Raw genomic sequence first — 14,661 nt, 5'->3', positions numbered from 1 at the left:
TCTGGTCATTGGGGTCCAGGGAGGGCTTTTTAAGTATGGGGGTGATGTGTGCATGTTTCAGAGGGGAGGGGAAAGTGCCGGAGGAGAGGGAGAGAATAAAGATGTGGGTGAGGGAGCGTAGGATGGAGGGGGAGGGAGGTCGTAGGAGTTGTGAAGGGATAGGGTCGAGGGGACATTTAATTTAATTTCCCAAGGAGGGAAGTGCTATTAATGTGGATTGTGTGCATTCTCACTGAGCACTTTTTTGGCACGGATTTATTTTTATGTCATTTAATTCTATTTAGCGCTTCACTATTTTTTAAGTTTTTGTCTTACACTTATTGGTTTAAGTTGAGTGGCAGCAGCTGAATAATAGGTACTTTTCATCCTATTGAGCGCAGGAGGATTATTTTATTTAGGGGCCCATTCACACTATAACACAAAAAAACTCTAAAAATGCTTCTCTGTCGACCTGCAGTCCCATAAGTTTCTGTGCATTTATAAGCATTTTTATGTACATACCTGCCCGTTTTATGCATGTTTGTTAGTTCTTTTTTTTAAAGGCCTATTTCCTCTGACCTAATTGTTGTGGGTGAGAGCTGTGTTGTGGTTCTTTGTTATGCTTGTCTACAAGTGTTTATGTGCGTTCCTGTGCAATATAATGCAAGCACACTCAGCATTCTAGAGTGAACATAACACATAGAAAACTATTCTTTTATTATCTGCATTCATTGATTGAGAAAAAACACAGGTAACTGCACATAGTATGCGGCCAGATGACAGAAATGTCAAGTACAAAAAAAAGTGAACCTATAATTGATATACACAGTTCACATCAATCATATGGCTTTACCATAAAAGCCAAAAATGTCACTCATACTCTCCCAACCTAAGCAGTCTTGATCGCATGACCTGGAGCTACCAATGATTAAAGACCATTGAGTCTATTGTTTTTCTGGCACAAGAAAAGGTTTACTCTCCTACTTTGTCTTCCAGGCTGCAGTTCTTGGCTCAAGCCACAGTTGGGGAGTCGCACAAATGCTATCCTCCTCCAGGAAATGTTTTTAGCTAGAGTAACTGATTGGCTGGCTAGGCAAAGCCAACCAGTTTCTGCATCTTAAAACAAGTCAAACTGGAGAGGTGTAGTAATAGAGACAAAAAACAATACGAGCGCTGGATAACACACCTAGAAGCAGCTGGCATGAAAGGCAAACACCAAGAGCCTCCAAAGTATATATATCAAACAAGAACATGCAGCGCTACTATAATTCCATGATATAATCATATAGAGTGTCTAGACAAAAAATGGTATTGTGAATACCACTTAATCATAAGGTGGATATGGTAATATCTAAACCGTCCAAAAATTATGAGAATGGTGACTATGAATCTTCAACAAGAATGTCCTTGCAGCGCATCGTGTCAAATCTCAGTGAAACAATAGTGAAGAAATTGGTGACTTTTGTGACCTTGTTTGTTCCCACAGAGATGAGTGTAGATTGCACTAACCAGAAAGCGCAATGGTAATGCGCATTTGAGTGTTAACCAACTCCTGGTCCTCTGCCTGTTGAAACTGGATCACTGGGAAAGGTCATCTGGCCTGCAACAGCTGGGCAGAAATCACAACCTCTAGGTCTCCAGGTACCAGGGGATATCTACTCGTCTCACCAGCAGGGGGAGATTCCTCCATCACTGTGTGGCCACCAGATCATCCCAAATATGCCTTGGAGGGGGGGATGCTGTAGTAGGTAGGTAGCTAGGTAGTAGTAAAAATCCAAAATGGCCACCGGCTGTCCACAGGGGCCGTGTAGTGTGACGTCACAGGGTATATAGGGCACCTCACTAACGCGTTTCGTGCGCTTGCACGTTGTGCGCTTGCATGTTGATCTGGTGGCCACACAGTGATCGAGGAATCTCCCCCTGCTGGTGAGACGAGTAGATATCCCCTGGTACCTGGAGACCTAGAGGTTGTGATTTCTGCCCAGCTGTTGCAGGCCAGATGACCTTTCCCAGTGATCCAGTTTCAACAGGCAGAGGACCAGGAGTTGGTTAACACTCAAATGCGCATTACCATTGCGCTTTCTGGTTAGTGCAATCTACACTCATCTCTGTGGGAACAAACAAGGTCACAAAAGTCACCAATTTCTTCACTATTGTTTCACTGAGATTTGACACGATGCACTGCAAGGACATTCTTGTTGAAGATTCATAGTCACCATTCTCATAAATTTTGGTTGGTTTAGATATTACCATATCCACTTTATGATTAAGTGGTGTTCACAATACCATTTTTTGTCTAGACACTCTACATGATTATATCATGGAATTATAGTAGCGCTGCATGTTCTTGTTTGATATTTATACTTTGGAGAGGTGTAGTGCTCATCTTAGCTCCTCTCATTCTTGTACTTTTTAGATTTCTAGGAAAGTATGTAAATAAAGTTTATAAATGTTCCATACAATCACTTTTGCAAAATCTTTTGCATCAACTTTTGCAATCTCATGATTCAGAATCCCTAAAGGTGGTTCATACTGCTCAATCATTTGTAGCAGTTCACCTTGTTCTATCCTGCATTCCACACACAATCAGCAGTAGATCTGTATGCTGTCCTACTATCGGTTAGCCGACATCTAACAAAATTGACAGAAGCAGCATTGTGTTTTATTCCAAAACTGAATTTCCTTCTGTGAATAGTTATGTAAAACTGCAATACAGAAGGTATACCTCTAAAAACCTTAAATGCGTTATGCAGCATACCATTCTCAGCTTTGATCTTCCGACCCAGCTGCTTTGAGTTCCACAAGTCACACTAATAATAGTATGCAAGGCATACAGTGATTGGACAAGGGGAAATAATGATGGTCATCTATCCATTCACAAACGCCATGTATTCTGTGAAAAGGAGACAAGGTGAAGAACTAGCCACCCACTATGATAATTGTACAAGCGGTAGTACTCACAGCAGCTGTGCCGGATAATCAAAGCTGACAATGCTAAGATTTTTAGCATCCCATGTAGCCCACTGAACATAGTAAACAAAGAATTGGAGGTAACTGAGCTGGACCTAGCAATTGTAAAAAAAAAAAAAATAGAAACAATTTGTAGGTGCTTAGTTTTTTTGTGCTATGAAGGTTGACTTGAAAAGACAGACTAAACACAGCTCGCTAGAAGCAGAATACATGGACAAGCAAAAATTAACAAAAATATAACAAAATATTTTTTGTAAGAATTTATTTTTGTTAAAATATGATGTGAAAACAGCAAGAGTGACCAAACCACAGCACAACACATGTTAGTGCCAGAATTAGATGAAAGCTGTGTGTTGTGAGAATTCTGCACATTTGTAGTAAGCCTCATTTTAAAAATTACTGCAGAAAGAACTTTTTTTTGATGCACAAAGCAGATTTCCTCCTTCCTTCTCCCAAAGGGTGCTTGAAACATGGAAGGGGCAACCTGGCGGCCACGAGGTCAGTTCTTTACAGTATGCGTTTTGTTCTGTGCTGTGTGTCATTTTCATCATTCGTGTAGATGTCACATTGGCTAATTCACATTTCCAATGCTAATGCTGACTCCAGTTTTTTTGCAGTATCGTACTAAATCATGTGTTATAGTAACACTAGTTACTATAAAAAGTATACCAAAATCAAGTTCTAAAATAAAGTTTATCACTCCACACAACCTAACTTCAACCAAAACATATTTTTAGCTTTAGTTGAAGTTGGGAAGGGTCATATCCTCCATTGGGTTTGAATTGCCCTTTGTGTACTTACTGGAGATTTCACCTTTCTTCCTGCCCAGTTGACTAAACAGGAAGTATAAAAACTTAGATATTCAACTTTCTAAAAAATACCTATTATCCTCGGTGTCTCAAAAGGTAGAGAATATCTCCCCAATGGCTGCAAAAAACACTATATTACTCTGTATTTGTGGCATAAATGTTTTTGAAAAAGTAGTAAAATTATTTGAACTCTTTTAAAGCAAATTACAATAAATCACTTCAACCAACAACCTTCTATTTCTTGCCTCTATGAACATTATTACTACCGAAAAATCAGTGCACTCAGGAATTCAGTAAAAAAGTTGGCTGAAAGTGGTGGTAAACCAATACATATACCCAGTGAAGTGACTGGCCTTAGTTGATACACACATTTTGTATAATTTGTAATCTTATCTAATAAATGTACTTTTTTTTATCTTAATGGTGTTGTTTTTTGGTACCTAGAGAGTGCCAGCCTACTCTTCCTTTTTTCTTTAGTACAGTTTTTGGGACATGGTACCTTTTTTTTATTATTTATAGTTATATACTTGGCACAACTTTATCTTCTGTGAGGGTCTATTATCACTTTAACTACATCACATTTAAGATTTTTTTTTTGTTTACCTTTATAGAATTACTTTTTTTTTTCCATAAAGAGTTTTTATTGCAAATTGATATGGTACAGATAAGTTGTAACAAACACACCTAGGCATGTCCTTCTACATAAGTTGCACCTGTTTATCTGCAGTATTCTCTTCTCTACATCCATTCAAAGTGCAGAATTTATAAAGCTTGCCTGAGCTTCCAGAAAGCAGGGGGCTGGGAGCTGAAGTTACACTCAGTGAAGAGAGCTTATTGGAGGGAAGGGACACACACCCTTCAGACAGCACACAGAAACAGAGCTGAGGCTGTCAATCACAGACTGTGTGGGGATCCCTCTCCTGTCACCCTTTTTTTCTTATCAGGAAAGCTCATTAGAAGTGACTTGTACAGATAACAAAAGAACAAGGAAGTACACAGAAATGAGACAGTGCCCTGCATTTAGACAAGTACATGCTATAGAGGTATATGCTTTGTTCACATTTCATGTCTGAGGTTTACAACCACTTTAAAGTACATTCCAGACCAAGCAATATCACACATAATCTAGGGCATGTCTGGGATAGGAGGTAGGACTCCTGGAAGTAGATGTACTTTTGCATATTGTAGCAAACTCCTCAATATTTAATGCCTTTATTCAACACAACAGTGCAAAGAGCAAAGCACTAAATACAGGATGCAGCACGCATAGCAATCCTCCAGGATCTGCACCTTGCATTATTTATTCAATAAGCCTGTTGGTGAAATTGGCTAAACTAAAGTTTGTTTTTATTTGTAAGAAAGTTTAGCCACTTGCCTTCTGGGCAAATTCTGACATTTCTCTCCTACATGTAAAAATAATTTTTTGTTAGAAAATTACTTAGCATTCCCAGATTTTTTATGTCCCACGGTATTTGCACAGCAGTTTTTAAACACAATTTTTTGTGAAAAAATACACTTTAATGAATTTTAGTGCACACAAACCCAATATGATACCCATTTTTTTGTAAAATTTTAAAGATTGTTACTCTTAGTAAATAGATACATGTCACCCGTTCAAATTACGTACGCCCATGGCACGGCACCAAACTACGATACCTAAAAATCTCCATAGGCAGGTTATCAGTTTAGAATTGCAAAGGAGCTCTGGCACTAGAATTATTGCTCATGTTCTTAAGTTCACAGCGATGCCTCACATGTGGCATTATGATGTATCATTTACATATGCGTGCGGGACTTGCGTATGAATTCGCCTTTGTGCACAAGCAGTGGGGCGAGGTGCTTTACATTTTTTTTAAAAATGTAATTTAATTTTTTTTTTGTTTTTTACACTATCTCTCTAATTTTTTTATCACTTTTATTGCTATCACAAGAGATAAACAACATCCCTTATGATAGCTGGAGCAGTGCAGTTCTTCTTTATGGAGAGTTCTCTCCTCTGCCCTTAAAAGCATCTGATCAAACCAAGAGTGGTTTGGTCAGATGCTTTCACAAGCCAGTAATGACTTGTTTACATCCTAGAGAAACCGGAAATTATAAAATAGTTGTTTTATTACATTTTCTTATACCAGAGAGATGATTGGGGACATTACGATTTTTGATCATCTCCACGGTAAGCCAGCGGAACCTCCTGCTTCAGTCCCAGGCTCTCCGGTTGAACAGGGAAGCCTGGAAAGCAAGGAGACCCCTCTCGCCACATGTAAAAACCGTCCAGCGGCTATTTAGCTGCCAGGAATGCTTTTACGTTCTTTAGGTTCGCCTGCAGAAAATGTAAGATACTGGGATAATGCCTGTAGCTGCAGGTATGTTATACAATAATAACATTATTATTATTTTAGTAGTCCATCTTTTTTCTAGCATGTTGTCATCTGTGTGTTGAAAACGATTTCTCTTGCGTTCATTGAAGGAGAGGACGCAGCTTCTTCTACTTCTTGACATAGGGTTTATATCACCACCTACAGAAGTAGGACCCTAGACAAAAAAGAACACAGGACCGCCTATGGGAAACCAAACCTGGTATACTCTCTGCTATAGGCAAGCCAATTATTTCTGCCTACTGTTAGAAATAAGGACATAGTTCCCTGCAAGGGCCTGTGGTTTCATAGCCTTTTTTCCTGGAGATCTTCAGTCTATAGCCAGTAGTCACCCGAGCCTGGCCAGCAAGCACAAGCAAAGCTTTAGCTATGGACTGGGTCCACTGCATCAGTCCCATCCTGGGCTGGGGCAGCCAGTGAGTTAAACGTCTCACAGGGGCACACATGACCGGGCTCCTAACACCCGTGTTACAGTTCTACCCTAGCTGACAACCCCCCAAAGAGTGTTACACACAAGCTCCATGGAGCGTTAAGTAGCTGCCTCTCTCCTTCATCCCTAGGTGCAGGTACTCTCGAATCTAGTGGGCAAGAGCGAGGGATCTCCTGGCTGATGCAGCACACACTCTGGTGGATTCATGGAGGCAGTATCGCCTCATTTATGTCTTTTCGTCTCTCAAGCTGTCCACCTTGTACTGCAAGTCCCCCTTTCTGGTTCTGCACAAGGATGAGCTGGTTCTCCATCAGTGTTGCTCCTTCCTGCCAAGGGTATCTGAACTTTACCTGAACGTGGAACATTGTCCTGCCTTCCTTGTGTTCAAACCCTTTGCACCCTAAAGGGATCACTTGGAGGTGGTCTGGGCAGTTCGTGTGTACATGGCCACTATGGTTTTCTTGAGGAGATTGAATTCCCTTTTTGTGGTTGTGGACTGACCAGGAAAGGCTGTGGCAACCTCCTCTGCCACCATTTCTCAATGGATCAAGCAGACAGTTGTTCAGGCATATGCCATTGAAGGTCGGATTTCTTTCTTCCCTCTACCAGGGCAGTTAGTGCCTCCTGGGTGTTCCAACATTATGTGTCTGTGTTCTAGGGTTGCAAGGCAGCTACCTGGTCTTCTGTACATACCTTTACGAAGTTTTTTGAGGTTGATGTATTTGCATCCTCGGGTGCTTGTTATGGCTGCAAGATTTTGCAGGTCGTTTTTTGAGGTTCCTTTTGTTTCCCCTTTGGGGGGGGGGGTTCTTTTGTGGGTGGTTGCATGTTTTCCCTGTTTGCTCCTATTTCTTTCCCACTCCTCATGAGGCACTGCTTTGGGACGTTACTGTGGTCAAGAAGTAGATGAAATTGTCGGTCAGTGAACGCAAGAGAAAACTGGATTTTTTTTATACTCCCCTTAAAATCGCTTTCTCCGAGTTAATTGACAGACACAGCTCCCACCCTTCTTGTGTTTTTTGTTTTTTTTTTCTATGTATTGCTTTATGACAAACCGGCTTGCTTATAGCAGAGAGGGGGTTCATACCAGTTAGGACTGCCCATAGGCAGTGCTGTGTTCTTTTTCTGTCTAGCATCCTACTAATATAGGCAATGCTATAAACCCTATGGTCAAGAAGTAGTAGAAGCTGTATCCGTCCATTAACTCAGAGAAGGGGGTTTTACGGCAAGTAACAAAAACAATTCCTGTTATTTTCCAATAAGATAAATCCTTAGTATTATTAAGTTAAAATGATTCATATCATTTATCCATATAAGAGCAAACAACCAAGAATATTTGGCTGCATGTTTACTGTTAATTGTTTGCTGTGAATTACAAGATTTACCTATGACTTTATACAAGTCTCTACATTTTATTACTGAAAATAGATAAAATGTGTTAGAGTGCAATGATTTTATTTTAAATGGTGCATTTATTTATTTATTTTTTATAGATATCATGTACATAGCAAACTGGTGAGCTTCATGGCTCCCATTGGTCACAGCACAATGAATGATGAGGCCAGGTGAGTAATAGACTAATAATGTTTATCAAATGCTTTCATGGCAGCGTGATATCGACTTGTTCTTCACACTGTCGTCCTCTGCTTTTTTTCTTATCAGTTAAGCATTTGTCACCACTGTCAGGGCAGGACATCCCCTGCACATCAGCTTTGGTAATCTAACCAGTTTACATTATCATAGTCATTGTAAAATCCAGTCGAATGTTAAAATGAGCCAGATAAAAACACAAGCCAACAGCCAAGTATTGCAAGTGTATGTTACATTTAGATATATGTATAAATCTGCATCTCATTTCTTTGCTGGAAGCTGTGTCAGTGCCGTGTTGGTCACACAGGTTTAGGAACAATCCTGGTTATGTATGTTCATTGGTTTAAGGTGGGTTGCTTTAAAAATTGGTTGAGCTTTGATTTTGTTTTTTTTGTTTTTTTTCTTGGCATAAAGCAAATGGATAATGTACATTTAGTTCAGTTGAAATAAATCAGCAAACTTAAGAAACTGATAGTTGAAATTCAGTCCTCATCTTTTCTTCTGAACAGGCTCTTATATCTCTGCAGGACTGCCCTATCACATGCATAACTGATACACCAGTGTCGTACCTTTAACTCCTGTGTATTTCTGCCGATTCCTAGAATAAAGCTAGTAGATTCCTTTGCTGAAAAATGTATAAATGGATGCCAAAATGCAGAAATGGATTTTAAAGCATGAAAAAGCCCAAAAAGCGAATAAAAAGGCATTTATTTTAAACATAGAATTATGAATGGACACTTATAGCATTGCAATGGCATACTAGGACGATGGGAGCGGTATTTTCTGTTTGTTTCTGGTCTCATAAATACGCTTTAATTCACACATAGGTGACATATAAATTATTTCTCTTGCTACAAGTCTTATTATTTATTCTGGTGTTTTGTCTGCCAACATGCGAGATATATATCTGTGAAAACAGTGCTACTAAGAAAGCATGTTTTTCTGAAAAGCTTAAACCTTATTAAGGCCAGCCTATTTTTATAAGAGTAGAGTTGTTTTGCTATGTATTCAGCCCATTAATCTTAACATCAGCTGGATGTTATCTGAGAATGGCATGTGGCTTGAGCAGTGACTTTCTCAAATCTGTGGCTTTTACAGTGTGTTTTATACCTTTTGGTTTGTTGGAGCAGTTGATTCATGTGTTTGTATCTGTGCAATTTGCCGCAAATGGAGCAATGCTTCTCAGCCTAACAGAGACCCAGCTTTCCACACACAAATGTATGTGCTAATGATCTCAGTGCTTTATAGCTGTGTGCAGCCTTCTCACTCACCCAGGATGTACAGTGATTATACCATCAGTAAGACACAGCTCCCAAAAACTTGACACTTCTCACTGAGGCATTGGAGATTGAAATTAAAAAGTAAAGATAAGGCTTAGAAGAGGACGAATCATTCAGAAAACAAACATTTATTATACCCCTATTCTGTGGAAATATGTTTATAACAGGAGATCAGTGCATCTGGCTATATTTAGTAATTATAAAGGAAAACCATGATTACTGTATTGCAGAAATCAAATTTTTTTTCCTACACTAAACAATCATCAGGAAGAGACAGTTTTTTTTTTTTTAAATAAAGAAATGTGTGTCTCAGGTATTTGTATCAAAATACAAAGGTCAGTACTGTGACGATCGTGGCGTCAGACCCTAGCCCTTCTCACCAACTGAAGGACTAGCCAATCTAAAACCGCGCTGTCACGTGCGTAACAATGCCACGCTCATCTACACCCTGCACAAAGATTTTCCAGCTAATGGACCACAATCTATGTGCCAGCAGCCTGAGAGCGATTGTTACTGGGTCAGGTTAATTACGCAATTAACCCTTCACACTGCCACCACCTCCTTTTTGTAGAGCAAAGGAAGAAACTCGCCAATATTAGCAATAACACTATGATGTTTGAATAATTGTCTGTATACCACTGTCACCGCAGGCAGAGATATATAGAGGTTTAAAACACAGAGCAGCGCTCCTTAGTTTGCATTAAAGAGCTTTAGAAACAGTTCAAAGCTTTTCAGAAAATAAGATTTATTACTAGAAAGGTCAAAATGGTGCAATAAAAATATTTACAGGAAAAGATGTAGTATATATATATATATATATATATATATATATATATATAAAATACAGAGAGCAATACCACAATAGGGAGATAACAGAAATTTAGAGAGGTAGAGTACTTGACAGAAGTCCTGGGTTAAGCAGATTCAAGGGTCCTGAGCAAAAGGGTGCCTGTTCACCCAAAGTTGGTTCCGATGTTAAAGGGGAGGATTCCTCAACACAACTCACTGCTCCAAGCATAACAGCCTTTTTCTCAGCAGGGTGTCTCCTTAAAGCAGAGAACCAATCGCCTCATTTGAGGAGGGGTGTTGTAGGCGGGGGACTCAGGCTAGAACCAAAATCCCTCCCAAGTTATACCCGGGCAATAAACTTCCCTAGGTACATATAACATTCTATTCACGGGTAGATTAATATACAGAATCATCTGGACGTCTAGATATCAAACATGCCATATTTGACTATTCCAGCTAGAACTATATGGCTTTCTGCTCTCCTGTAGACTTCCACTAAGGGTGTAAGATATCAGACAACTCGCATTAAACTGAACTATCTGAATATATGCTTTATGTTCATGTAATTATTTCCTACCTTAAGATATAAAATTATATGGAAAAGTGGGTTTTAAATGTGAGGTCTGTTTTACGGCTAGCTGAAGGACTGGTTTATGGCTTTACGATCCTCTCCACAGACCACATTCCTGAGGAGGGGGATTGGAGGGAGAGATACAAGATGGAGGGTCTTGAGCAAGATGGATGACCGCGTCCATCTCCGTACGTACGATTGCTACAAGCACAGTTTTTCAACCAGTAGTATTCTGTTACTGTCCCCTCAATAACTGTGCCTTTTTTTTCCCCCACGTTGTATAAGGCTTCTTCCCTACTGTATGGCCCCTTTTACACAAGCGGACTCATAGAGAGCCGCAGGTTGCCTACCCCTGGTCTAGCTGATCGGATTGGATAACAGTCGGATGCAAATGGACAGGCGGTGCGTTACCATTGGACAGCCCATAGAGGACAGTGGGCTGTGTCCGTGTCTGCTCTGCATAATTGGAGGGGACACAGACCTGTCATCCACATGCTCAATGGGGATCAGCGGGCAGATCCTCCGCTGAACAAGCAGATCCGCTGATGGGGCTTCCCTGTGTGAAAAGGGCCCAAGTCACAGTTTGCCAGAACCAAGAGTAGCAGCCGACATTCCCATAGCATTCCCTGCACATAGAATAAATGGTAGGCTGAATTTTTCCACTTGTTCCATATATAGACTTTTTTTTTTTTTATAATAATAAAGAAACTGTGATGGCTTGGGGTCAATTTTGTTAAAGAATATGTAAACCCTCACCTTGTAAAGCAACCCATTCAGTTTAAAATTGAATTGAAAGACAAAACATTTGTGTGTACATATAATAAAATATTATAAATAACTTTTTTTCCCCATTATTTAGAAGTGATCACATACCCTCTGTTCTCAGCGGCAAAAGTTGCTCAGATACCTAGGTCAGGAGAGACAGCAAACACTGAACTTCCCAGTGAATAGCTGTCCGGGGGGGGGCACACACGCATGTGTCAGCACCATTCTGATCATTGAAGGAGAGCAGGCTGAGTTCCCAACATACAGTGCATCCAGAAAGTATTTGCAGCGCTTTTACCACCGTTTGTTATGTTACAGCGATATTCCAAAATGGAATAAATTCATTTTTTCCTCAACATTCTTCAAACAGTACCCCATTATGACATTGTGAAAGAAGTTTGTTTTGAAAAACATAGCAATTTATTAGAAATAAAAAATGAAAAAAAACACATGTATTTATGTATTCACAGCCTTTGCCATGACACTCAAAATTGAGCTCTGGTGCATCCTGTTCCCACTGTCCATCCCTGAGATGTTTCCAAAACGTCCACCTGTGGGAAATTCAGTTGATTGGACATGATTAGGAAAGGCATAAACCTGTCCATATAAGGTCCCACAGTCAATCGTGAATGTCAGAGCACAAACCAAGCCATGAAGTGCAAGGAATTGTCCGTAGACCTCTTAGACAGGATTGTATCAAGGCACAGGTCTGGGGAAGGGTACAGAAAAATTTCTGCAGCATTGAAGGTCTTAATGAGCACAGTGGCCTCCATCATCCATAAATGAAAGAAGTTTAGAATCGCCAGGAATCTTCCTAGAGCGGGCCGCCCAGCCAAAATGAGCAATCGAGGGAAAAGGGCCTTAGCCAGGTAGGTAACCAAGCACCTGATGGTCACTCTGAAAGAGCTCCAGCGTTTCTGTGTGGAGAACCTTCCAGAAGAACAACCATCTCTGCAGCACTCCACCAATCAGGCCTGTATGGTAGAGTGGCCAGACGGAAGGCAAAAGGCAGTCCGCCTGGAGTTTGCCAAAAGGCACATGAGGAACTCTCAGACCACGAGAAACAAAACTCTGGTCTGATGAAACAAAGTTTGAACTCTTTGGCCTGAATGCCAAGCATCATGTCTGGAGGAAACCATCCCTACAGTGAAGTATGGTGGTGGCAGCATCATGCTGTGAGGATGTTTTTTAGCGGCAGGAACTGGTAGACTAGTCAGGACTAAAGGAAAGGTGAATTCAGCAATGTACAGAGACATCCTTGATGTTCCATAGTGCTCTGGACCTTAGACTAGGGCGATGGTTCATCTTTCAACAGGACAACAACCCTAAGCACACAGCCCACATAACAATGGAGTGGCTACGGGCGAACTCTGTGAATGTCCTGGAGTGGCCCAGCCAGAGCCCAGACTTGAATCCGATTGAACATCTCTAGAGAGATCTGAAAATGGCTGTGCACCAACGCTCCCCATCCAACCTGATGGAGTTTGAGAGGTACTGCAAAGAAGAATGAAGGGAATTGCCCAAAAATAGGTGTGCCAAACGTGTAGCATCCTACTCAAAACAACTTGAGGCTGTATTTGGTGCTTCAACAAAGTATTGAGCAAAGGCTGTGAATACTTATGTACATGTGGTTTTTTTATTTTTAATAAATTGCAAAGATTTCAAAACAAACTTTTTTCACGTTGTCATTATGGGGTATTGTTTGTAGAATGTTGAGGGGAAAAAATTAATTTAATCCATTTTGGAATAAGGCTGTAACATAACAAAATGTCGCAAAAATTAAGCTCTGTGAATACTTTCTGGATGCACTGTAACTAGAAAATGGACTACGCTGTGCTCTCATGCCTAACATGAAAAGCAAAGCGGAGGGACTGGCAGGAACATCAAGTATTTCATACAAAGGAAGCAATACGAAGAGAACAGGATACTTTTTCATACAAGTACATGGTACAGCAGGCACATATCAGAAATATAAAATGTTGGGTTTATATATTCTTTATGTTTCTAGGTATATGTTTTCAAGCGGTGTTATACTATCTAAAGTAGTCGTTGTCTATTGACAGCACAAGCTGATTAGTGAGTCCAATGATTGACAGCTAGGACCCGGTGATCAGCAAAGAGGTTGACAGGACAAAGCTTTGTGTATGTAAACAATACAGAGCTCTGCCCTGTCAGCTGGGATGTGCCAGTTTTTGTTTCCATGCAAAGCGGGAAATAAAAACCCGCTCATCCTCTAGTAAAAGCACCACACTGTACACACACAAAGCACTGTTAAGCATACACTTAACCCTTTGATCAGCCCTAGATGTTAACCCCTTCACAACCAGTGTCAGTGTATATTATTAGCACTGATCTCTGAATAAGGTCACTGGTTCCCACAAAGTGTCAGTGTCAGATTGATCACTGTACTATCACAGTCCCGCTATTAGATGCTGATCCCCGCCATTACTAGTATAAAAAAAAAACAAAAAAAGTCCAGTATAAAACCCATAGTTTGTAGATGCTATAACTTTTGTGGAAACCAATCAATATACATTTATTGGGTTTTGTTTACCAAAAATATGTAGCAGAATGCATTTTTACCTAACAAACAATAAAAACCGCAGTGGCAATTAAACACCACCAAACGAAAACTATTTGTGTGAAAAAAAATTATATAAATTTCATCTGGGTACAATGTTGCATGCCGCGCAATTGTCAGTTAAAGTAAGGCAGTGCAGTATAGCAAAAATGACCTGGTCAGGAAGGGGGTAAAATCATCCGGAGGGCAAGTGGTTAATACAGGTTCAGGACGATGGTTTCACAGAAATATTATAGGTTTAGAGCATAGCAGAAGCTACATATCTGATTGGACCTCAGTATGGAGCTCAGTGAGCAGGAGGGAGGAATGATTCATTCCTTAGTCTCAATCATTTTTGTGTTTGAATTCCATCATAAAGTGTATTTTAAAGCATTATCCAAATTTAAAATATATGGAGTTGATCTGAGCAATGGTAGTGGGCTGCTGCTAACACACCCTAAAGGTGTGTAAGAACAATGTGAACAGAAGATGTTGCGCTGCTCCTACTCTTAGGGATAAATATTCCCAAGGAATATTGTGTAAATT

The 14,661-nt window shown here is 40.2% G+C and overlaps 1 protein-coding gene across 1 annotated transcript in view; it reads left to right on the top strand.

Moving 5' to 3' along the window:
* LOC149465171 (protein AATF-like) overlaps positions 1-14,661 on the top strand; it is an 82,362-nt gene that overhangs the window by 27,939 nt on the left and 39,762 nt on the right. The window contains exon 3 of the mRNA XM_089673601.1: positions 8,054-8,125. Coding sequence (XP_089529727.1) covers positions 8,054-8,125 — 72 coding nt within the window. The remainder of the gene's footprint in view (positions 1-8,053; positions 8,126-14,661) is intronic.

The sequence above is a fragment of the Staurois parvus genome, unplaced genomic scaffold (genome assembly GCF_062004578.1).
Source record: "Staurois parvus isolate SC_StPar_1 unplaced genomic scaffold, SC_StPar_1.0 ptg000142l, whole genome shotgun sequence".
Lineage (NCBI taxonomy): Eukaryota > Metazoa > Chordata > Amphibia > Anura > Ranidae > Staurois > Staurois parvus.
Note: the sequence above shows the minus strand (reverse complement) of the source record. Positions and strands in the feature narration are given on the sequence as shown.